Here is a 25,192-nt window from a genome sequence, read left to right on the forward strand (position 1 = left end):
GGATGGACTGCACTGGGCGCCCCTTCCCCCTCTTCATATCCTCTGGGTCCAGCAACAGGCTTCATGTCACAGTAGCTGATGGTGTTTTGCCTCTCCCGCTCTGTGTCCCCACAGCAGGACTTCTCCGAAGACACGGGGAGGGGCAGCTTCTGCAGGCACAGGCCTGGAAGTTCAAGGGCATTGATCCCAACTTGAAGATAGGTGAGAAACTACAAAAAAAGATGAGAAATGTCTCGATGTGCACACCCTAAGACAACACGTCAGCTGGAAAATGGGCTGTAAAAGGTGAGTAAAACATAGCTTCCGGTGCACAGAAATCGAGTCAGCTGTTAAGTTTGGGTTTTGTTTGCTTATATCTTATTTTATTTGCTATTTTAAGATATTTCTGGAGAAGACCTAAAGGACAGGGGACTACTGTCTTGCAATCCTAAGGAGAAACTACAGAAGCCAGAGCTGGCTTGCAGCTTAGAAAAAAATTTCCTCCCATGGCATTACGTCCCTTGGCAGTCCTCATAATGGAACGCCCAGGAATGACAAAACTCTCAAAATTAAATATTGATGGAAAGGATGCAGTGAATGTGTCCTAGAAATACAAATTCAAATTACAGATGATTTCAGAACCTTGGTTTAGGCTTGAAGAGGACCCATGAGGCCTGATGGGGGCAGGCCTAGGGGCTTTGTCAACAGGACTGTGTCTTAATTTTCCAGGCCATCTTTATGAAGCGTCCAGCTGTCAGTCCACATGGCCCACTGTGTCCCTACAGAGCTATGAGAGGCAATGGGACCAATCCGCCAGCCTTCTTCTGTGGTGCCATGGCAGGAAGCCTCGCTCTCCAGTAAAGCTGACGGCTATCTGAACCTGCAGACATGCAGCTCCCGGACACACACCCACACAAATGTCCCTGGGATCAGATTGCTGTGCAAAGACAGCATAGCCCACACCATCTTGTTGGCAAATGAGAGTGTAGATGAGAGGACCACACAACCTGGCTGACTGTGTTGGATGATATCGGAGACGGTGGGTAAAGCCAGCCTGGTGCCCCCCATCTGCCTTGCCCAGGGCAGGAAGAGGTTTTTCAGGCTTTGCCCACAAGTATCTTACCAGCAGCAAATCCGCACGGGTCTGCAGCAACTCCATCCTTGCCTCCTCAGAGGAAAGAATTCCGGGCAGAAGTAGGTTTAAGGCAGAGGGAGAGATTGAGGCACGTTTTACAACAGGAGTGAGAATTTATGAAAAAGTTTTAGAGCAGGAGTGAAAGGAAGCCTTTCCTTTCCTGAAAAAGTTTTAGAGCAGCCTTGGAAGAGGGCTGAGTGCGCCACGTGAGCGATCCAAGTGCCCGCTCAGCCCTGGGCGTGGGGATTATCCATTGGCAGGGTTCTGGGGTTTTTTTCTTCTCCTCCTTCAGTTCTTCCCTTGGGGCGGGCTATGGCTCAACAGCCCCACCTAGCAGTGTGGGTCAGCACTCAGGAGGGTGACTGCACGTGTAGCGGGCGCACTGAGGTTGTACGCATGCTCCTTTGGGGAGGTTTTTCTTCACCATTGAGCGCCCCACAGGAAGTTCCTACATCCGCCATTTTGCCTCTTAGGGCGCACACTTGAGCCCACTCGCGCAACTCGAGAGCTTATCGGGAAGCTCCTGATCACCAGTTTCAGGTATTTTTTATTTACTGGGAGATGCTCTTCCCCTGGCGTGAGCTGCAACCAATGATCATTTCAGAGAGACAGTTTAACAACTGCCTGACCACCACCTGATGGTCGCCTGACATTCCTGGGGTGGCGAGCCCCGCTCATGTCGGCCTGACTTCCTCCTCTGACAAGCAGAGCCCTGGAGTGGAGAGTCAGCCCAGGCAGGGCCAGCCAGCCTGCACCCGGGGCTGCCAAGGTTTCTTCTATTCCAGGGAGGCAGCGTTCCCCCCAACCCCCGCCAGCATCCAGGGATCTCACCTCAATAAAGGAGGCCTCCCAGCCTACATTGGCACCTCCAGCTCCTTTCTGTAGGCCCCAGGAGCCTGTGACACGGAGCAAAATGTCACAGTCATTGAAGGCTCGGTGTGCAAGTAAGAAGTCTTCCACTCAGAGAACTGCTCCCTCATCAAGCTCTCCTGGCAGCCCCCACCAGCATGCTCTCTTCCCGTTTAACCCCAGCAGCCCCGCAACTCATACTTCCAGTCTGGTCCTCAGCTCATCTCCAGAGAAGAGATCAATATCCATAAAGAACTCCCGACTTGGAGTGCTGGGCCAGCTCTTTGCTCAGGGAGAGAGTGGAGGTCTAGTGATTATGAAGTTAACCCACCCTGAAGGCACCATAAACCTAACAGGGGCCTTCCTTAGGGTATCTGTGACTATTTTACACATGCCTTGAGTTTTATAGTAGAAAAAAATGAGGTGGGCTAGAGACTGTGTGCAGGCTCGTGTGCATCCAGCTCTGGTTGGTTGGAACTATCATGCCCACCCTAGTGACTCCACTGGACCACTTCATTGCCTGACAGCCGGTGACACATTTGGTCACATGCAGCCACGTTGCCTTTAGGTGGCAGTGCCATTGGAGAGGTCTTCACGTCTCCCTCTCTTCCCCCAGCAGTGCGAGTGTGTGCAGGGGTTCAAGTATTTCATTGTTAAATTAAATTAAAGCCTTGAGGACTGTGTGTTTTATTGGGAGAAAGGCTCAAACCAAACTTCAATAATATTGTTAAAGTTTTCAGCAGGATTTTGTCAGAAAAGTGAGGTATGAGAAATATGGTAATTTTTAACCTTGTGGGAATAAAATCCCTTGAGAAACACGTCTGTGCATCAAAGGCATTATCAAGACAGTGAAAAGGCTGCCCACAGAGTGGGAGAAAACATTCGCAAATCATCTATCTGATAAGGATCTATCATCTGGAATATAAAGAATTCTCACAAGTCAATAGCAAAGATGAACAACCCAATTTTAAAATGATCAAAGGACTTAATAGATATTTCTCCAAAGAAGATACACAAATAGCCAACAAGCACATGAAAAGATGTTCAACATCACCAGTCATTAAGAAAATGCAAATCAAAACAATGAGATACCACTTTACAACTGCTAGGGTAACTACAATTTAAAAAAGGAAGACTGAAAAGAACAAGAGTTGGTGAGGATGTGGAGAAATTAGAACACTCATACATTGCTGGTGGGAAGGAAAAATGATGCAGCTGCTGTGAAAAACAGTTTGGTTGTTCCTTAAAAAGTTAAACAGAATTACCAAATGACACAGCAATTCCGCTCCTAGGTATACACCCAAAAGAACTGAAAACTGGTACTCAAACAAAAACTGGTACACATATGCTCATAGCATCACTATTCACAGTCGCTAAAAGATGGAGGCAACCCAGATGTCCATCAACAGACGGACGGATAAACAAAGTGTGGTCTATTCATACACATGAATATTATTCATCCTTAAAACGTCCTGGCCAGGCACAGTGGCTCACGCCTGTAATCTCAGCACTTTGGGAGACAGAAGTTTGAGACCAGCCTGGCTAACATGGCGAAACCCCATCTCTACTAAAAATATAAAAAATAAGGCAGGCATGGTGGCGGACGCCTGTAATCCCAGTTACTCAGGAGGCCGAGGCAGGAAAATCGCTTGAACCCGAGAGGTGGAGGTTGCAGTGAGCCAAGATTGTGCCATTGCACTCCAGCCTGGGTGACAGAACAAGACTCTGTCTCAAAAACAAAAAAAGCAAAAAAAGTCCTGCAGTGACACACGTGACAACATAGATGAACCTTGAAAACATTATGCCTAGTGCAGGAAACCAGGCACAAAAGGCCATATATTATACAATTCCATGTACATGAAACCCCCAGAATAGGTCATCCATGGACAGAAAGCAGAAGAGCAGCGGCCAGGGGCTGTGGGGAGGCAGAAAGGGGAGACACTGTTCATGGGGTCAGGATTTCCTTTTGTTTTTGTTTTTAGAGACAGGGTCTCGCTCTGTCACCCAGGCTGGAGTGCAGTGGCACCATCACGATTCACTGCAACCTCGACCTCCTAGGCTCAAGCCATCCTCCCACCTCAGCCTCCCAAGCAGCTGGGACCCGACTAGCTGGGACCCAACTAGCTGGGACCACAGGTACGCACCACCATGCCCAGCTTCGGGTCTCCTCCTGGGGTGAGGGAAGTGTGTTACAAGTAGGTTGTGATGGTGGCTGGACAACCTTGTGTAAGTACTAATTGCGGCTGAATTCTTCATTTTGAAATGGTTAGTTTTATGTTATGTGAATTTCACCTCAGGAAAAAAAAATTCCAAAAGCAAAAAAGAAAGTAAACATAAGTCAGTGATTCAGTTTCCACCCACTCAGGCCACAGAGGTATTGTCAGGAAAGCACTGGCTCAAAAGCCGGAGGCTGCCGGAACACACTGAGGACCAGTCCAGAGGCACCAAGAGTCCCTGTGGGGAGCTGGGGTGCCCAGCGGCAGGGGGATGCCCCAGGAATTGGGACAGCAGAAAGGGAGGCTGAGGGCAATTTGGGCGCCACTGCTGCAGCCCCTGGTCCTGCTGGAGAAAGGATCTGGAAAGTGGTGGGGGCGCCTCTTACTTGGTTTCCCACTGCAGACTGAGACCAGGAGACCCCAGTGCCAGGGGAAAAGGACTGGAAGTTTCTTCTGAGGGAACAGAACACACGGATTCAGCAGCAGCAGGAGTGGCGGGGCCCTGCGGGGAGTGAGAGGCCCAGCTCCTCCTGCCTGAGCTGCCCTGGCTGCTGGCTGCCGGCGCTGGATTCCTCGAGCCACACCTGTCAAAGCGGGGCTGAACCTAAAGGTCGCCCAGGTCTAGTCCCTTCTCAAACATGTACCTCCGTGTCCTGCAGCACAGCTCTGTGGTGGCCTGCCCCGGGCCCAGGACGCCGTGTTGTTGGAGTCACTGATGCAGCTCTCCCACTGCCATGGCTCCAGACGGAGGGATGCCACAGCCCCCTCTGCAGTGACCAGGAACAGGAGAACATGGCCCCACAGCCACCATAGGAGTGTTTCCTCCTGGCTGAACTGACTCAGAAACTCTGCTCCCCAAGCGACTCAGTGACACAAACATCCTCCTCTCCCTGCATCTCCCAGGCGGTGAGGCGCGGCCTCTACCTACTGCATCTGCCTCCTGGATGTCTCTTGTGCTCCGCGGTCCGTGCCACCCCCAGGCTGCACCTGCCCCAGGCAATTCCGAAGCTCCTTCCGAGCATGGTTGTGGTCATCCTCTGACGAGCGCGGACAGGTTTCAACGGAACGCAAATATCCACCTGCCCCCGACATCCACAGAGGCGCGTCTGCGCCACCATGACGTCCGCAGAGGCACGTTTATGCCACGGTGACATCTGAGGTATCAGAACGAGACCCCATAAAAATAAATATAAGTTACCCAGAGACAGCGACACTTATAGAAAAGGGTCAGTGTGCATCACTGATGACCATCTAGCCCAAAGAGTCCAGGTGGAATAGGCCCCCGTGCCCAGCTGTCAGGGCCACTGCCAGACCAGACAAGTATCCAAAGAAAGAAGGGAGGGGACTCAAGAAAGGTGCAGCTCATGAGATTCTGCTGCAAAGAGGCGCCGGGAGGAGCCGCACGGAGGCCCCCACGGGAAGGGAGAGTGCGAGAAGTGGGCCTCAGCACCCGTCAGGGCATCGCCCCTTCTTCCCACTGGGACACCACATGCCTGCCCGGGGGCTGCAGGAAGTGAGGGGTACTGTCCTCTGATTAGATGGTCAGCCTGAGCCTTGCCGTGTGGCTTTCCTACGATGCCCAGGAAGGCAGTCCCAGGGCCACACTGCGACAAGCAGACCCTAAGGAGGTACCAAAAAGGGAGGGAAATGGCCCCCATGGCCACACGTCGGGGCCACCAGCCTACACTGGTTCCACAATTCTCAGTACCTTTCTCCACCGCAGGCCTTTGCTGGCCAAGCCTTGATGGAGAGGGGCTCCATGTCAGTGTGGAACCTGATGATGCCCGGCCTCGCTGTCTGAAAGGAGGAGACACTCTCTCTTATCTTTGCCTTGCTGGGTCAGTGAGGCAGGGAAGATGGCGGGCAGCCAAGAGCCAGCACCACCCTGGCAGGGGGGACAGGTCCTGTCCCAGGACCCAGAGAGCCACATCGACACCTGTGCCTCAGTTTCTTACTGGATGATCTCGAAGCTTCTGACACCCTTAGGATTCTGTCAATGAGATATCTCTTCCCTCCCAGAGCTCACACGCTTTGTACGCCTTCTTCCTCCCAGGGTCACGTTCGGCTAGTGAGCAAGCATCATTTGCGGATCCCTGGACTAACCCCTCCTGAGGACACCTGGATTTTGTTAAAGGCTACAGCATGGATGGACCTTAAAAACATTATGCTAAATGTCAACGCATTTGAGGGACACGGCCATGCATGGGAGTATGTCGTCTTTGCACAGAAACCCAAGGTCACGATCTGCCCTTCATAGGCCTAACTCGAGTGCTGTCTTCCTAGTGACAACCATGGATGTCACACACTTCCATGCTGTGCCCAGTGGGAGCGTCTAGGCCTGAGAGGCTGGGCCAGGCTGCCCCAGTCTCCATGTGTTATCCTAGGGACTTCCAAATGTTTCCACCGTGCCTCGCTTTTTGGTGTAAGATTTACATGGCTGATACGCCCAGGGATTACCCAGTAGTATTAGGGGCTGGGGACTTGAGGAGACAGGCTGCAGATGACCACAACGGAAGCCACCCCAGGCTGCCCCAAATCTTGATCCAGGACACACCAGAATGGCACATCTCAGATGAATTCTGCCACCCAACAACCAAACTTCCAGGCTCGGGCTGGCCACTGTCCTCTCTTGGTAAATCCCCATCCCTGTCACATACAGGGATGAGTCTCCATATCTGAACTCCGCTCCATATCCAACACTTACCTCTGTCTTTGTCTGGGAAATGCTGGGAAATTCCTGCTCTGTCAAAAGGTACAGAAAAAAAACTGATTTCCAAGTAGGCGTTTGTCTCATGGAAGTCAACGGCGTGTCCTGCACTGGGGATGGGTCTGAAAAAAAAATGCAACTTCCCATGTCCCTGTACCCAAGGCATGGACATCCTGGAATCTCTCACGGTGTGATAAACACAGTGTCCAAGTATGTACCCAAGAGAAATGAAAACATATGTCCACACAGAGTCGTGCACTCCAACGTTCAGCGTTATTCATGGTAGCCAAAAGGTGGGAACCATCCAAATGGCCATCAACAGATGCACAGATAAACAAAATGTGGCCATTATTCAGCCTTAAAACGAGTGAAGCGCTTATACATGTTACAATTTGCATAAACCTGAAAAACAGTATTTGCATAAGCCTTGAAAACATTGTGTAAGTGAAAGAAGTCAGACACAAAAAGGCACATAGTGCATGATTCCTTTTAGAGGCTATATCCAGAATAGCCAAATCTGTAGAGACAGAAAGTGGATTAGCCATTAGCAGGGGATAGGAGAGGGGAGGAAGCGGGAGTGGCTACAGTCATCCCTTGCTATCCCTGAGGGATGGGTTCCAAGGCTCCTAAGAATACCAAAGGCCACAGTTGCTCAAGTCCCTGATATAAGACAGCATAGTATTTACATATAACCTATGCATATCCTCCCATATACTTTAAATCACATCGAGGTTACTTACGATACCTAATACAGTGTAAGTGCTATGTAAATCGTTGTTATATAGTATTGTTTTTTATTTCCTTTTTTTTTTTTTTGATACGGAGTCTCGCTGTATCGCCCAGGCTGGAGTGCAGTGGCGCGATCTCGGCTCACTGCAAGCTCCACCTCCCGGGTTCCCGCCATTCTCCTGCCTCAGCCTCCTGAGTAGCTGGGACTACAGGCACCCGCCACCTCGCCCGGCTAATTTTTTTGTATTTTTAGTAGAGACGGGGTTTCACCGTGTTAACCAGGATGATCTCGATCTCCTGACCTTGTGATCCACCCGCCTCAGCCTCCCAAAGTGCTGGGATTACAGGTGAGAGCCACCGTGCCCGGCCTGTTTTTTATTTCTATTATTTTTCATTGTGGTATAGTTATATTTTTTCCTAATATTTTCATTCCACAGTTGGCTGAATCCATGGATGTAGAACCTGTGGACACAGAGGGCCGGCTGTGCTTAATGGGAACAGGGTGTTTTTATGTTTTTATTATTTTTTTGAGATGGAGTCTTGCTCTGTCGCCCAGGCTAGAGTACAGTGGCTCAATCTCGGCTCACTGTAACCTCCACCTCCCGGGTTCAAGCAATTCTCCTGCCTCAGCCTCCTGAGTAGCTGGGATTACAGTCACCTGCCACCACACCCACCTAGCTTTTGTATTTTTAGTAGAGACGGGGTTTCACCATGTTGGCCAGGCTGGTCTTGAACTCCTGATCTCAAGTGATCTGCCCACCTCAGCCTCCCAAAGTGCTGGGATTACAGGCGTGAGCCACCGCACCTGGCCAGAACAGGGTGTTTTCATGAGGTGATGAAAAAGTTTTGAAACTAGAAAAGAGCTGGTGGCTGTACAACATTGTGAATACACCAAACGACATGGAATCATGCACTTAACAATGGTTCATTTGTGTGAACTTCCTTTCAATTAAGAAAGTTGACACCACACGAGGATCTTCTCCCACCTCCCACCGCCCGCCAGCCAGGCCTTCAAGTTCACTGTCCTCCTTCCAAAACCCCACAGGGCTCCTGCACTCCGCCATACGCTGAGCTGAGCTCGGGGCAGGGACGAGTACCTGACGGGGTATCTTGGAGGAAGACATCATCAGGTCTGCAAACGGAGGCGGGTAGGCGTGCCTTGTGCCGGATGCTGCGGAGGACGTGAACAATGGCCAGGCAGAGAAGCAGGGGACTCCTCCGCTGGAGTTGGGGGCAGGCCTTTCCAGGAGGCCCCTGGGGGAACAGCAGCCTGGGGCCCGGACAGAGGGAAATGCAGACATGAACTCTGAGGCTGCAGGACAGAAGAGCCCAAGGCAGGGCTGCTCCCAGCCTGAGCCAACCATTCCTGCAGTGGGCTGTGCCCCCCAAAAGTCGTGTCCATACACTTAAAATGTTAAAATGGCAGATTTTATGCTACATGTAGCTTACCACAATTTTAAGAAATTCATGATATACTCAAACCCATTGAATTGTACACTTTAAATGGGTGAATTCCATGGTATGTAAATTGTATCAATAAAGTTATTTTTATTTTTTGAGACAGTCTTGCTCTGTCGCCCAGGCTGGAGTGCAGTGGCGCAATCTCAGCTCACTGCAAGCTCCACCTCCTGGGTTGATGCCATTCTCCCACCTCAGCCTCCGGAGTAGCTGGGACTACAGGCGCCCGCCACCACGCCCGGCTAAGTTTTTTGTAGTTTTAGTAGAGACGGGGTTTCACCGTGTTAGCCAGGATGGTCTCGATCCCCTGACCTCATGATCCTCCCGCCTCGGCCTCCCAAACTGCTGGGATTACAGGCGTGAGCCACCGCGCCCGGCCTAAAATTCCTAGGTCTAAGCCTTAACCCCGGTCCCTGTGAATGTGAATCCTTGGAAAAACGATTCACCAAGTCTTAACTCCAGTACATGTGAACCCTTGGGATAAGGACCGTTGCTGATATAATTAAGGATTTTGAGATGAGATTATATGAGATTAGGGCATACCCCATATCCTGTGACTGGTGTCCTTATCAGAGAAAGGCAGAGGGAGACTCGAGACTCAGGCCCAGCGGAGAAGTTCATGTGAGATGGAGCAGAGACTGGAGTGACGCTGCCACATGCCAAGGAACACCTGGGGCCACCGGAGGCTGGAAGAGGCAGGTAGGACCCTCCTCTGGAGCCTTGAGAGAGAGGGTAGCCCTGCTGACACCTGAGTCTTGGACTTCTGACCTCCAGGACATGAGAAAATCAACTGCTGTTGCTTTCAGCTGCCCAGTGCATGGACATTTGTTCCGGGAGCCATAGGAAGCTGACCCCATCAGAACGCCAAGGACCAGGGTGGAGAGAGCAGAGTTCGAGTGCTCGTGGAAAGGGAAGACACTGCCCTGTATCAAGCCAGGGACGTGATGTGGGCCGGAGAGCTGGCCTGGACATGTGCCTGCTGCCATCGGAGTCGTCTGGGACCACTACCCAGAGGACAATGTTAAGGATGAAAATTCAGGGCCTCCAATTACACAGAAATCGACATAGCCATGAAATAAGGACACCACAGCCTCCTCTTTTGAAAAGACACAAGGCAGCTGGGTGTGGTGTGGCTCACACCTGTAATCCCAGGACTTTGGGAGGCTGAAGCGGGCGGATCACCTAAGGTCGGGAGTTCGAGACCACCCTGGCCAACATGTAGAAACCCCCTAAAAATACAAAATTATCTGGGTGTGGTGGCACATGCCTGTAATCCCAGCTATTCAGGAGGCTGAGACAGGAGAATCACTTGAACCCGGAAGGTAGAGGTTGTGGTGAGCCGAGATCGTGCCATTGCACTCTAGCCTGGGCGACAAGAGTGAAACTCTGTCTCAAAAGAAAAAAAAAAAAAGACACAAGGCAGTTCCAGGGGCAGAGATTTGGAATATTTTGAATAAAGAGGGAAAAGGTAAGAAGACACTACACAATGAGGGCTTTAGAAGAATAGTGGAATTTTTGAGGCCGGGTGCAATGGCTCATACCTGTAATCCTAGCACTTTGGGAGGTTTAGATGGGGGATTATTCGAGCCTGGGCAACATAGCAAGACCTCATCTCTACTAAAGGTTTTTTAAAAAAAATTAGCTGGGTGTGGTAGCATGTGTCTGTAGTCTCAGCTACTGAGGAGGCTGGGGTGGGAGGATCACCTGATCCTGTGAGTTCAAGGCTGCTGTGAACCAAGATCATGCCACTGAACTCCAGCCTGGGCAACAGAGGGAGAGCCTGTCTCAAAATAAATAAATAAATAAAAAGGAATAGTAAGAATTTTTGGAACTCAAACGTGAATCTTTGTCTGTTTAATTTTATGAATCATAAAGAAAAGAGTCTGAATGAAGATCTGGAAATACAATTTCCAGTCTCCGGCTTTGCTTGTTCCAAGCAAACCTTAAGACTTGCTGTGTTGCCCAAATTCTTGCCTGGTCTAATCGTCAGGCGGATGTGACCATGGGGAACTAACTGGCTGTCCCCTCATCACCGGCAGGCAGCAGTGTTACCTGAGGTATTTCCTTCCTGGCAGTGGATCATAGAAGTTCACGGTTCCATCTGTGCTAAGGAATTCATCCCCAGATCCGAAAACCAGGAGCTCTGGTTTGGTCTGATCATGTGTCATATAGTCTTCAGAAGAAAGCAGAACAATCGGTCGTTCAAAGGTCATTTGGACGAACCAAGGTCCTTCAGCTTCTAGTTGTGAGTGGAGGCTGCAGAGGGACCCTAGGAGGTGTGGGACCCTAGGGGAACCCCAACTGTGAGTGGATGTGGAAGGGGGACCCTGGCCAATAGTGAACACAGGAGCACTGTTCTATTCACAAGTGGGCCCAGGAGGTGGTGAGCCTGGTGGCCGGGGCCGTCTGCTCTCCTGCCTGCCAACCAGGTGACCTGTTCGAGCCACTAAACCTGCCTAGGCCTTAGTCCCACGGCACTGGAGTGGAGGCAACAGGCATCGCTGACTCTGGGTTATTGGGGTGGGGGTGTTAGGTCAGCTGCCAACCTGGCGAATGCCCTGGGACCGTGCGTGCAGGCGAGGAGCTCTAGAAGGGGTTTTTCATCCTTATTATTATGACCAGCACCCTCCATGCTGAATGATGTGCTGGGACCGTGCACACCACCCTCCGCCCCCTTCATTTCAAAAATGCGGAACAGAGGCTGCAGGGGGCCACCTGCCCAGTGTGCACAGCTCATGAGGGACTGGATGGGGTGACACCGCCATCTGTCACCCCAGGGCCAGGCCTTTCTCCTCCCCAGAAACTTGTCTCAGCCACTCCACCTGCAAGTCCTCTAGGGGCTGAGCACTACATGGGAACACGTGCAGATTCCAGCACCCAGAGGTCCCTCACACCTAGCCACAGGGGCTCTGGTGGCCTCGGCCATCCTCTCTGCGTGCCTGCCTGAGGCGACTGTGCTGCACAGAGGGGGACCCAGGAAAGATCACAGCTCCCCCAGGGCACCTGACATACCTCATGCCAAGCCAGCCCCTGGCTTCAGCAAGCAGACGTCCCCTTCCTATAAAAAAGCCTATGAAAGCTGGTTTGAAATACTGAGCAGCCGTTTGAAGGACGTGGATCAGCCCTGCTCAGCGGCCTGAACAGAGAGCGGGGCCGGAGGTACAGGCCTGGGACCACCCACAGGCTCTGGGAAAGGCGAGTTTTCTAGACCCAGGGGCCCGGCCAGCCGGGTTCCCCAAGGGCTCACCCACAAAGAGCCTCTGTTCTCAGTGTCACAGTGGATGACCAACACTAAAACCCCCAAGCCCAGACCTCACCTCGTTCCCACTCGCCTCGGAATCCCCGGAGAAATCAGACATCAGCCCTTTAAAAGTTCCCCAGTGGTCTCAATGCGCAGCCCAGGTGGGGCATCGCTAGGCCAGGTGTCGCCCATGTGTGCCCCCAACTGGAGGCTCTCAGCAGGCTTGTTCGAGGGCCTCCAGGCTGGATGTTCACCCCCACTATGGCCCAGATGGCCTATTTTGTGCAATGCCTGGCCGTGTGGAGACAGAACAGCACCTTAGTGACATCTAGCCCAGATGTATCTTCTCCTAGAACGGGGGTGTGTCCGTGTTCCCAGTGACGTTCAGCGTGTGCAGGGCCGGTACACCGGCCTCCAAAACACCTGCGGTTGTGATGGAGATTCCACAGCAGGCAGGGTGTAGACCCTGAGTCGCAGACATCACCCCTGCCTCAGGGCCCGGACGAGGCTGCTCATCGGAAGAGGAAACCCGAGACCTCAAAGGCAACGCCTTTAGTTCCCGGTTCCCTCCCTGCGTGGAGCAGAACACTGCCTCTCAAAGACTCAGGTCCATGAGAAGCCTCAGAATGTGGCTTTTAGTAGAAATAGGGTCTCTGCAGATGTCATTCGTTAAGCTGAGGCCATACTGAGTTAGGGTGGATCCCAATCCAATAACTGGGGTCTGTATAAGGAAAGAAAACAGAGGCACATGAACGGAAGGTCAAGTGATAACAGGGACGGGGATGGCAGCCAGGCAGCCACAAGACAAAGGATGCCCAGGATGGCCAGCAGCCCCGGAAGCCGGGCAAGACAAGGGAGGCTCTTCCCCTACAGCCTGCGGAGGGAGCAGGTCAGTATCTGTTAATATCTTGATGTTGCACTTTTGGCCTCCAGAACTGTGAGGAAATAAACGTTATGTTGTTTAACGCCACCCAGTTTGTGTCCTCTATTACAGCAGCCCCAGGAGACTAGTAAGTGGGTCCCTGGCAGAGGAAGGGGACGGAGCGTCGAATTCTCCTCCCTGCAGGGAGCCACCTGGGCTCTGAGAAAGCCTTGCAGCGGCCGGAGGCCATGACGCTAACGCCGGAATGTTCCCTGTGAGCAGTGAAGCTTTCAACCAGACTCCGCTAGAGAAAAATGCCTGACAGAACTGTTTACTGGATTAAATGAAATGAAATTCAGTTTTCTTGTTGCCAAGCAGAAGTGAGGCCCTGTCATAGGAATGTCTGAGCAGTTATAAAAATAGGAGTTCATGTTTGCACATAGCTGGTTGAAAACAGAAAATTCACACCTACTCTAAGAGATAAACAATGCACAGCTGAGCACTGAACTCACACAAAGGAGCCACCACGCACTGCAGAACGGAAACAGAAGAAGGGTTAAGAAAGAAGCAAAGACAAATGATCACAGCCAGGCACGGTGGCCCACGCCTGTAATCCCAGCACTTTGGAAGGTTGAAGCAGGCGGATCATTTGAGGTCAGGAGTTCAAGACCAGCCTGACCAACGTGGTGAAATCCCATCTCTACCAAAAAAAAAAAAAATTAGCTGGGTGTGGTGGCACATGCCTGTGATCTCAGCTACTCAGGAGGCTGAGGCAGGAGAATCACTTGAGCCTGGGAGGCAGAGGTAGCAGTGAGTGGAGATTGTACCACTGGACTCCAGTCTGGGTGACAGAGTGAGACTCCATCTCAAAAAAAAAAAAAAGATCCTTCCTCCCCAGCCTCAAAATCCCCCCAGAAAAACTCAGTCTACAACTGAATATAAAGCAAAGAAGTGGCTGTTTGAAAAGTTCATCAAAACATGCAAGTGTCTGGCAAGATAAATCAAGAAAAACCACAAACAGAAACCAGTCCAGCCCGGGCAACAGAGTGAGAAGAGAAGAGGAGGGGAGGGGAGAGGAGGACAGGGGAGAGGAGGGGAGGGGAAAGGAAAGAAAGAAAGGAAAGGAAAGAAAGAGCGAAAAGGAGGGAGGAGGGAAGGAAGGAAGGAAGGAGGGAAACCAAAGGCCTGAGGAGAGCCTGGAAGGGGGTCCCGCTCACAGCCTCAGAAGGGATCAACCCTGCAGACAACTGGATCTCAGACTTCGGCCTCCAGAACTGTGAGATGGTACGTTTCTGTTGTTGAAGCCAGGGGTCCTCAACCCCCGGGGCCACAGACGGTGCCCTGTCTGGGCCATACAACAAGAAGTGAGCAAACGAAGCTTCATCTGTATTTGCAGCCACTTCTCATCGCTCTGCCTCCTGTCAGATCAGTGGTGGCATCTGATTCTCAGAGGAGTATGAACGGTATTGTGAACTGCACATACGAGGGATCTAGGTTGTGGGCTTTTTTTTTTTGAGACAGTCTCACCCTGTCACCCAGGCTGGAGTGCAGTGGTGTGATCTCAGCTCACTGCAAGCTCCGCCTCCTGGGTTCACGCCATTCTCCTGCCTCAGCCCCCCGAGTAGCTGGGACTACAGGCGCCCGCCACCATGCCAGGCTAATTTTTTTGTATTTTTAGTAGAGATGGGGTTTCACCATGTTAGACAGGATGGTCTCCATCTCCTGACCTCGTAATCCACCCGCCATTTAAAAAAAATTAAAATGATCCCAGCTGGGTATGGTGGCTCACACCTATAATCCCAGTACTTTGGGAGGCCGAGGCAGGCAGATCATGAGGTCAGGAGATCGAGACCATCCTGGCTAACATAGTGAAACCTCATCTCTACTAAAAATACCAAAAAACTAGCTGGGCGTGGTGGCGGCGCCTGTAGTCCCAGCTACTCGGGAGGCTGAGACAGGAGAATGGCGTGAACCCGGGAGGCGGAGCTTACAGTGAGCCGAGATCGTGCCACCGCACTCCAGCCCGGGCGACAGAGTGAGACTCCATTTCAAAAAAATAAAAATAAAAAAAAGATCCCTGTATAATTAAAAAAAAAAAAAAAGATCCCATGACCTAGTAGGCTTGATTCCAGAATGTAAGTTTGGTTCAGATTAAGATATTTACTCATGTAAGTTGTTATGTGAATACATTAAAAGTGGGAGACCACATGAACATTCCAATAGATACTGAAAGGCACTTGATAACATTTAGAAAATTTTCTCAATAAAAAATAAATATCTTAGCAAACCAGAAAAACAATGAAACTTGCTTAATGTCATAAAATGTATGTACATATTGAGACCAAAAGCCAAAGGCACTATCATCTTGAGGGATGAAATTCCAGAGGCCTTCCTGGAAGAAGCACCATAGACTCGAAGTGCTGCATCCCACGCCCAAGGCAGGGGCCAGAGGGTGTAAATGCAGAAGAAGGGACAAACATGTTCCTGTTGGCCAATGACATGATTAAGGAGGAAATCTAGCCTACGTAACTAAAAAAATTATCAAATGGATGAGTATTTATACATATATATCAACAATAACCATTTAGAAGACACAAACTTTTGGCCAGGCGCGGTGGCTCACGCCTGTAATCCCAGCACTTTGGGAGGCTGAGGTGGGCGGATCACTTGAGGTCAGGAGTTTGAGACCAGCCTGGCCAACATGGTGAAACCCCATCTTTACTAAAAATATAAAAATTAGCTGGGTGTGGTGGTGTGCACCTGTGATCCCAACGACTCGGGAGGCTGAGGCAGGAGAATGACTTGAATTGGGGTGGAGGTTGCAGTGAGCCCAGATCATGCCACTGCACTCCAGCCTGGGTGATAGAGCAAGGCTCTGTCTCCAGAAAGAGAGAAAGAAAGAAAGAAGAGACCACAGAGGGAGAGTGCAGGACCCAGGGCCAGAAAATCAGGAAGCCACTAGCACAGCTGGGCCTGCAGGACAAGGGAGGGAGCAGCTACCAGGACCAGGCTGTATGGAGAGTGCTGCACGGAGCCCAGGCCTCTGCTCAGGGGTACAAGAGACTACCATGAGCCAACAAGGAGGGGCCAAGGAATAAGTAGCCAGCCCCTGTCTCCTCCTTTCCTCCCCCATCTCTGGCTGGGAGACCCCATGAGACGTGCACAGAGCAGGGGAGAAGCTGGAGAGAGGAGCTAGCTGCAGGGTAGATGGGGGATATGTGGGGCCTTACCTTGCAAACCCTATTTCTTCTCCTGCCATGTGCATGAAACCGTTTTGTGGCAGCTGCTCTAACTTCTAAATAAGGGCAACTTGGCTTTCTCCCTTTTTCCAAAACAGCCAAATTGGGTCGTTGCTTTTTAAAGTGTGGTGCCTTGGGTTGTTCTGCTGGGATCAGCAGGCCTCTTTTCATGGGATGAGACACCATCAGCCGTCTTCTCCCCGAGCCGCAGACGGGACGTCAGGAGTGCAGACTAGCGAAGGGGAAGAAAGGATGCCAGCCATCTATGACTCTACCTGTGTCTTGTTCTCTAATATCAGAGAATAGCTATTTATGGATCCACCAGGAGCCATTAACCTCTGCGTCCACCAAGTGGGTGGAAAGCGGCCAGTGTAAGTGAACAGTAAATGAAGCTGACGGGTCAGCAGGTATTACAGATCAGGAGCCTCGACGCCGTGCCCAAGCCCTTCCCCGCTGCATCCTTCACGAATGATTCTTGGAAGGCCACTTCCAGGGGAGGCCCTGAGATGAGCCTGTGGGAAAGCGCACACTTCCTTATTGAAAGGGACAGACGCAACTGGCATGGTCTCCATCACGTCCCTTCTCCTGCCCTGAATGCAGACCCACTCCTGGGACATCCAGGTCACCGCACCGCCATGGTGGGCTTCCAGGAGGATGACAGCCTCTGTGGCAATGGTCAGGGCAGCTGAAACGTGTGCCTCTTTGTCATAGAGATGTGCCTGAACCACCTCTATCTCTATCTGCCCAAACCACCACTGGCGGCCACTCAGTTATGGCAGCCCTAAGTATTCCCGAGTGAATCATCATGGTGGGTGATACTGGTATCTCACCATTAACAAGCCATTCAATGACGTTATCAAAACAGCCACAGAGGAGGCCAGGCAGGGGTTATGAAAACGCGCCGCTTGCGGAGGTGAGTGGCTGGTAGGGAATGCTCTTTATAGGCAGCGCCCCTGCAGGGAGGGGACTCAGAGTAAAGATTCCATCCGCACCTGTGGAACTGAGAGCACCTGAAACTTCTCAGCTGCACGCGTCATCCAGGCAGGCTAACAGCGGGGACCAAGGACCAGCTTTAAGGGAGCGATATCACTGAGCTTGTCCCCAAAGTTTAGTAAATACACAATGCATGCAAAGTCTGAAAAACTGCCCGTAGCATTTAACGAATGCACAGAGCCCCACTCTGTGAACCACTGTCATATTTTAGACAATCCAGGCGAGTCAACCCCAGCCAGCCTTGCTCTTCTCTGCAGTGCTTATCAGGGAGTGTATCGCTGTCGGGAAATCTTCCTCAGGAAGTTCACCCCCAAAAGGACAGCCTAGGTCATGGCTATTCTGCTGAGTTCGTTGTCCGACTCCTGGGAGAGAAGAGGATGTGAGAACCTCGGAAGGGTGAAGGGTGCGGCAGGCGGGACTCATTCCGGGAGGTGTGGTCAGGAGGAAGTCCTGATGGGAAACTGCATCTGCGTCACCCGAAAGCGCCTCCCCAGCTGCTCCTCATTGCAGGGAGGAAAAAGAAACAGCGATTCTGCAGTGGAGAAATCGGGCATCACCTTGACCGGTGGTGGACAGTGATGACCCCAACGAAGGGTGGTGGGACCTGGAGGGCCCCAGAGAGGATGCCCAGAGTTGGGCCAGCACCCCCAGCATGGGGTCCCAGGCAAAGAGGCAAAACCTCTGTCTACTCGTGGGGAAACACAGGACAAACTCCAAATGAAGGGTCATCCATTATCAAAGGAGGGGAGTATTCTTTAAAAAGAAAGGCTGTAGGCCGGGCGCGGTGGCTCAAGCCTGTAATCCCAGCACTTTGGGAGGCCGAGGCAGAGGATCACCTGATGGTCAGGAGTTAGAGACCAGCCTGACCAACATTGTGAAACCCTGTCTCTACTGAAAATACAAAAATTAGCTGGGTATGGTGGCACACACCTGTAATCCCAGCTATTCGGGAAGCTGAGACAGGAGAATCGCTTGAACCCGGGAGGCAGAGGTTGCAGTGAGCCAAGATTGCACCACTGCACTCCAGCCTGGGTGACAGAGCAAGACTCCATCTCAAAACAAAACAAAACAAAACAAAACAAACAAGCAAACAAACAAACAAACAAACAAAAAAAAAAAGAAAAAGAAAAGAAAAGCTGTGGGATGTTCCAGACTGAAGGAGGCTAAAGAGAGGGAACAGCTGAGTGTCCTGCCCGACTCTGCGCAGGACCCCGGGCTCAGGGGAAGGCTATGAAGGAGATCATTGCCTCAACCCACAAGATTTGAATTCATACAGATCTGGCCAGGCACGGTGGCTCAGGCCTGTAATCCAGCACTTTGGGAGGCTGAGGTAGGCAGATTGACCTGAGCTCAGGAGTTGGAGACCAGCCTGGCCAACATGACGAAACCCCGTCTCTATTAAAAATTTAAAAAATTAGTCAGGAGTGGTGGCTGGTGCCTGTAATCCCAGATACTCAGGAGGCTGAGGCAGGAGAATTGCTTGAACCTGGGAGGCAGAGGTCGTAGTGAGGTGAAACCGAGCCACTTCACTCCAGCCTAGGCGACAGAGACTCCATCTCAAAACAAAAAGAAAAACAAAACTAGCAGATCAGACAGAAGTATTGTGTCCACGTTCAGTCTGCTGACATTGATAACTGTACAGTGGTTACGTAAGAGAATATCTCTTTTCTTTGGAAATACGCCCAAAACTGTTAAGGCCAAAGGTTTGATGTACATAAGCAACTTTTCAAGTGCTTCAGAGCCAGAGAGGACGCGCACACAAATGATAAAGTGAATGGAGCAAAATGTTAACAAGCAAATCCAGAGACAGACGTGTTCTTTATATTATACATACATTGTTTGCAACTTTCTTTTAAATGTCTTGAAAGCTGGGAGCTTTACCTATGTGTGTGACCGTGCATGGATGTGTGTTGGGGAAGGTGAGGGAGGAAAACAAAGAGCACAGAGAGGAGAGGGAGGCAGGGTGGGTGCGGAGGTGGGAGGAGGAGAGGGCTGAGAAGCGGCGACCAAACGGGAAGAACAAGGCACCCAGAGCTGACTTTGCCAGCGCCTGCTGGGGGCGGTTTCATCCTTATTACCGCAGTGCTTTCCCCCTTCTGCCTTAAAGCTTTTACGTCTGGGTTTTCCGAGCCACCTCGATGGTGAAGGAGGCTCTGGAGGGCAGGGACGGGGTCACTGCGGTTTCCCTTTCTGATGTAGAACAAGCCATGGGCAGAGAGTCCGGGAGCTACATGGTGGGCACACAGATAATCAGGGGATGCCACCAAATGGGAGAGTCCACCAGGGATTCTGAAAAGCACAAAGAAAGGGTAAATTGCTGCTTTTTCAGAAAGCCACCCTACCCCCTCACTCTGCCCAGGGAAATGTAACAGCAAGATGTAGAAGGATGGGCCAGAGACGGCACAATTCCAGGGAAAGCCCCTGTCCCTGTTCCCAGCTGGCCCTTGCTGCTATCACTGTGGAGCTGTGGAGTTGGAAGGAAGCCGGGCAAGGTTGCAGACTGACATTAAGGTTTCTGTGATTGAGCTCTGAAGAGCTTCTTAACATCTGACCATTTCAGTGTGGAGTGGTGTGGAGATGATAAGGAGTAAGAGAGAGATGACCCGGACTGTGGTAAGGCCGAGGTCGAACACGGAATCACAGAGGCTCTGAGGCTGAGGTCAGTTCAGTTGGAAGGCAGGTGCCCAGGGGCAGCCCCAGAAGACGCAAGAACATAGGCCTGCCAAGGCCACTGAGGGAAAAGTTTCTGGCCCAAAGACCTGCTTCCTGCCCACACCAGCTGTGGCAGCTGCTCTTCTGATCTCTCTCTCTGCACAAGGCCCTCGGAACAACACCATCACTCAGAACCCTGTCCAAGAAATGCGGGTTCATCATAATCAGTCAACCACAGCCACACTCTGGCAACGGCTCCAACCAATCTTCAAACTGTTTTCCCCTAAATGGTTACTTGGATCAGATAACACCTGGCTGGGAAGAAAATCCCCAGTCCCCATCTATGCTCCAAGACATGGCTGGGAAATGTGACTTCCATCTCTTATTATTTTTATTCTCTTATTTATTTGTGTATTAGTCTGTTCTCACACTGGTATGAAGAAATATCTAAGACTGGACAATTTATAAATAAAAGAGGTTTAATTGACTCAGTTCCACAAGGCTATGGAGGCCTCAGGAAACTTACAATCATGGCGGAAGGGAAGCAAACATGTCCTTCTTCACATGGTGGCAGGAAGGAGAAGTGCTGAGCAAAAGGGGAAAAACACCTTATAAAACCATCAGGTTGGCAGGGCGCAGTGGCTCACACTCATAATCCCAGAACTTGGGGAGGCCAAGGTGGGTAGATCACGAGGTCAGGAGGTCGAGACCATCCTGGCTAACACAGTGAAACCCCATCTTTACTAAAAATACAAAAAATTAGCTGGGTATGGTGGCGGGCCCCTGTAATCCCAGCTACTCAGGAGGCTAGGGCAGGAGAATCACTTGAACATGGGAGATGGAGGTTACAGTGAGCTGAGATTGCAGCATTGCACTCCAGCCTGGGCAACAGCGTGAGACACTGTCTCAAAAACAATAATAAAAAATAAAAATAAAAACCATCAGATCTCACAAGAACTATCACAAGAACAGCGTGGGGGTAATGGCCCCGTGATTCAATTACCTCCCACTGGGTCCCTCCACGACACGTGGAGATTATGGGAACTGTAATTCCAGATGAGATTTGGGTGGGGACACAGTCAAACCATATCAATTTGTGCACTGTCCTTTTCTCCCGTTCTAGACTATATGCTCCATGAGGGGAGGGATTTTATTTTATTCACGGCTTTGCTGCCATTCTTAGAACAATCCCCGATACTTAGAAGGCACTTCATAAATCTTTGTGGAAGAAAGGAAGAAATGACTTCCCTTGGGAAATTAGGTTAATCATGATGTCATTGACAGACAAAGAGAAATTATTTTCAGGGAGATAGTGGAATTCCTTCTGGCCGTCAAGTCTTAAATGACAGAAGAGTCTCTTAAATTCTCTTTACACACATTGTGAAAAAACAACTATTGGTTGACGGAGAAGAAAGAGAGCTCTGGGAGGGACCCACCATGAGTGGGACTTTTTTTTTTTTTTTTTTTTTCCAGATCTGGCTTTGCAAAACGTCACCAAAGTTAAGATGCACTAGTTCTTCAGTCAAGTTTCCCTTTATGGAAGGGAATTTTATCTTCTTTTCTTGTTACAGACAGACAAGAACACCCTCACAGACTGCAAAGACATATGATTTATTTCAAGAGACATTTATGCAGGTGATAAACATAATTAAGCTGGTCACATATTTGGTTTGAGATTTTTACTTCTCAGTTTGAGGTAGCAAGGGGCCCCCCTGGACTCACACGCCTTAGACCCTGTCTCCATTCTCGAGGTTTCTCCTGGAGGAAATGTGCTCCAGCGAGGGTGGCCCAGAGTCCAAGGCAGTTCAGACACGCAGGCCCCGCCTTGGGGTCCTCCTCAATGCATTGCAACCAGTGACGGGAAAGAGAACTGTGCCGTGAGCCCTTCTGTGCAGGGAGGAGACTCTCTGGGCTGCTGGTCAGCTGGAAACGGGAGGTCTCGCAGTGGACTTTTCCTCTGGGCATGGGGAGGAGTCCTGGTTTTGTGGGGGGGGGGGAAACAGGACTTTCAAATTAGAGCTCCCTAAATATTTCCCCACAAAGGATCCTTTGGGAAATCACCTGACACTTCGGAGGGGCCTGTCCCTCTGATGCCGGTTCTCTCTTTACCGGAGACAAACGTTCCTGCTTTCAAGGCTATTGACAGTGGCCACATCGGATCTGTCCCAGAGTCCTGCTTCCGAGGCTGATGGTGTGTGTTAAGGTCGTGGGGTGGATGCAGCAGTCAACTGTGCATTCATTCAACAAACACTTACCCAGCGTGCTGCATGCCAGGCACTGGGAGTGCCCTGGAGGCGAGGAGCACCTCTCATTAATTTATTCTTGTTCCTCCAAGGAAGCACTGGATGCACAGTGGGCTCAGGCCCCATGCTCCCTGACTACGCTTTTTAAACAGGACAAAATATGTTTAATGCTTATCAGAAAGAATAAATGTCTTAGAATAGCTAAGAACATTTAGAAATTGAGGAATGGCAAAGGAGGTTTGATTCACCAGCTATTAATAGCTCCTTTAGAAGCTACTGTAATGAAAAGAGTATTCTTGGCACAGGAAAAGAAGTAATTTCAAAAATGTATGGGAATTTAATCCATGATAAAAGTGGTATCTCAACTGAATGAAAAAAGGATGTTTTAATTAATGAATTGTGTTGGCATTATCAATGACCTTCCTGGAACAAAATAAACTTAAATCCCTCCATCTAAAAATAAACTTTAGATAAATTAAAAGTCTAAAGGTTAAATTAAAATTAGAGGAAAATTCAGGGAATTACTAATACTGGAATAAAGACAATCTCCTTAAATAAGACACAAAACTAGGCCAGGCATGGTGGCTCATGTCTGGAATCCAAGCACTTTGGGAGGCTGAGGCCGACGGATCACCCGAGGTCAGGAGTTCAAGACCAGCCTGGCCAACATGGCAAAACTCCATGTCTACTAAAAATATAAAAATTAACTGGAAATGGTGGCGGGCACCTGTAATCCCAGCTACTTGGGAGGCTGAGAGGCAGGAGAATCTCTTAAGCTTGGGCGGTGGAGGTTGCAGTGGGCCGAGATCGCGCCGTTGCACTCCAGCCTGCGTGATAGAGGGAGACTTCGTCTCGAAAAACAAACAACAAAAAACACACAAAAACTACACAGGAAAAATGAACATATTTGATCCTATGAAATTAAAACTTTGGAAAACATAACAAATGTAATCAAAAGACAGGTCATATATTCATATAATCTGCATGAAAGTTCTTGTCTGCCAATCTTTACATTGGGCCATCTTAGGCTCTGTTTTTACTTGCTATTTTTTCTTGATTACGAGTTTGCATTTTTGTGTTTCTACACATCTAGTTATTTTGTATTATATGTTGGGAAGTATGGATAATATATTGTAGCCAGTCTGAAGTAGGTTGTCCTCCTTTAAAGAGTTGTGAGATTTTTCTGGCAGGTAGTTTGATTACTGGAAACCCCTTTGGTCCCATCTGGTTTGCTGTATTCTTTGTTAGGGCAGGGCTATTTTGGTCTCGAACACAGCCCTAGGAAATAGTTCCTCTAAGACCAGACCTTTCTGGGGTGACACCTGAATGCGAGGTCTCTTCACGCTGGCTGGGCTGAAAGTGAAACGCTGCTTCTTCCCCAGTACATCAGGACCTCCAGTACCACGTTTGGCCCTCAGCTCTGGAACAGGCAATCTCTGCTGGGCCTCATGGAGTCTTGCCCTACCCTATACGGCTCAGCTCTTGAACAAAGACCTGTGATGAATGTTGCCCGTTTTTCTCTGGGATTCTCATTTGTAAACTTCAGCCACTTTCACGGCCCAGCACTCTGGCCTCTTCCATCTTAGCTCAGCCATCACACCACTCTGCTTGGTCTCTGCCTCCTCCACTGTGACACGAAAGTGGCTGCAAGTCAGAGCCAGTCACGGGGGCTTCAGCTCATGTGATTCTCTGCTGTCGAAAATCACAGTCCTGTGCTGTCTGTTGTCCAATACCTGAAAACATTTACCTCTTAAATGTGTCCAGTGTGTGTGTTTGTTTGAGATGGTCTCGCTCTGTCACCCAGGCTATAGTAGAGTGCCGCGATCTCCATCACTGCAACTTCCGCCTCCCGGATTCAAGCGATTCTCCTGCCTCAGCCTCCTGAGTAGCTGGGATCACAGGCATGCACCACCCATGTCTGGCTAATTTTTGTATTTTTTAGTAGAAACGGGGTTTCACCATGGTGACTAGGCTAGTCTTGAACTCCTGAGCTCAAGTAATCCGCCCGTCTCGGCCTCCCAAAGTGCTGGGATTACAGGCGTGAGCCACAGTGCCCGGCCTAATTGTCCAGTTTAATTCCGCAGAAAGTCAAGCTCATTGACTCACTGTCTTAAGGCTGGAAGTAGAAGAGCTAAGGCTTCTATTCCGCTTTCAGCACAGGCCACCTTGGAGTTAAGCTGGGTTAGGACAACCTGTTGCCACTGGATTGACTCCGTCAACAGCTAGCCTTGGGACACAGGCCTTTCAGTCACACTATGGCGACCACCCAGCCTGTCATCCTGCATTAGGGGGGACATTCAGACAAGGCAGGACCCCACACATTAGGGATGCCCCTAGCTCCCTTGGGCCCCACCTGCACGAATTACTCCACACTCTCAAAACGACCGTCTCTCCATCCTCAATCAAGAAAGGATTTGCAGGTGAATTAGACCACTGTATTCATACAGATTTCAGGACTCTGTTCAACCTTAAGGATAATTTTATTTGTGCAGTGAATGATCATGTGAAGGGAACCATAAATGGTTGATTTTAAAAACACACATATACCGGCAACTGAAGTAGACTAAGACATCTATGCTGATTTGAAACTGGCCCTGAAGAAACGACTTTTATATGTCTTGTTTCCTCTAGCTCCATGTGTGCTCCCTGAGGCGGGGGCACATGCCATCCCTCCCTGTATACCCAGCATTCCGCATGCTACCCTCAAATCTCAGGGGTGCATAAGTATTTGTTGAATTGGACCAAACAGATTCACTTGTCTCTTCTGTTACATTTGAGTTCTCCTCAAGGCTAGCTATAAATTTATGTGAACTTTACTGTATTTCATTCTCTAGTAAAGGCATAAGTCTTGGGAAAGTGCATACACACACACACACATACACACACATA

General features: G+C 50.2%; 1 protein-coding gene across 1 annotated transcript; it reads right to left on the minus strand.

The window, feature by feature from the left end:
- Positions 1 to 345: 345 nt before the first annotated feature.
- On the minus strand, positions 346 to 11,529 carry LOC111542346. Its single transcript, XM_023211654.1, has 4 exons — positions 11,126 to 11,529; positions 8,713 to 8,885; positions 6,884 to 7,008; positions 346 to 2,010 (listed from the first exon to the last, which is right to left on the minus strand). The coding sequence occupies exons 1-4, from the start codon at positions 11,284 to 11,286 to the stop codon at positions 1,969 to 1,971; spliced, it is 501 nt and encodes a 166-aa protein (XP_023067422.1). The 5' UTR covers positions 11,287 to 11,529; the 3' UTR covers positions 346 to 1,968.
- Between the last annotated feature and the right edge of the window lie 13,663 nt (positions 11,530 to 25,192).

This window comes from Piliocolobus tephrosceles, chromosome 16, assembly GCF_002776525.5.
Source record: "Piliocolobus tephrosceles isolate RC106 chromosome 16, ASM277652v3, whole genome shotgun sequence".
NCBI classification, from domain to species: domain Eukaryota; kingdom Metazoa; phylum Chordata; class Mammalia; order Primates; family Cercopithecidae; genus Piliocolobus; species Piliocolobus tephrosceles.

Coding starts and splice junctions, on each gene's coding strand:
- LOC111542346 (XM_023211654.1), bottom strand. CDS start 11,286: ATGACCTTTGAACGACCGATTGTTCTGCTTTCTTCTGAAGACTATATG. Junction 8,886..11,125: donor CCAGGAAGGAAATACCTCAG/GTAACACTGCTG, acceptor TCCGGGCCCCAG/GCTGCTGTTCCCCCAGGGGC. Junction 2,011..6,883: donor TTTCCCAGACAAAGACAGAG/GTAAGTGTTGGA, acceptor TCCGTGTCACAG/GCTCCTGGGGCCTACAGAAA.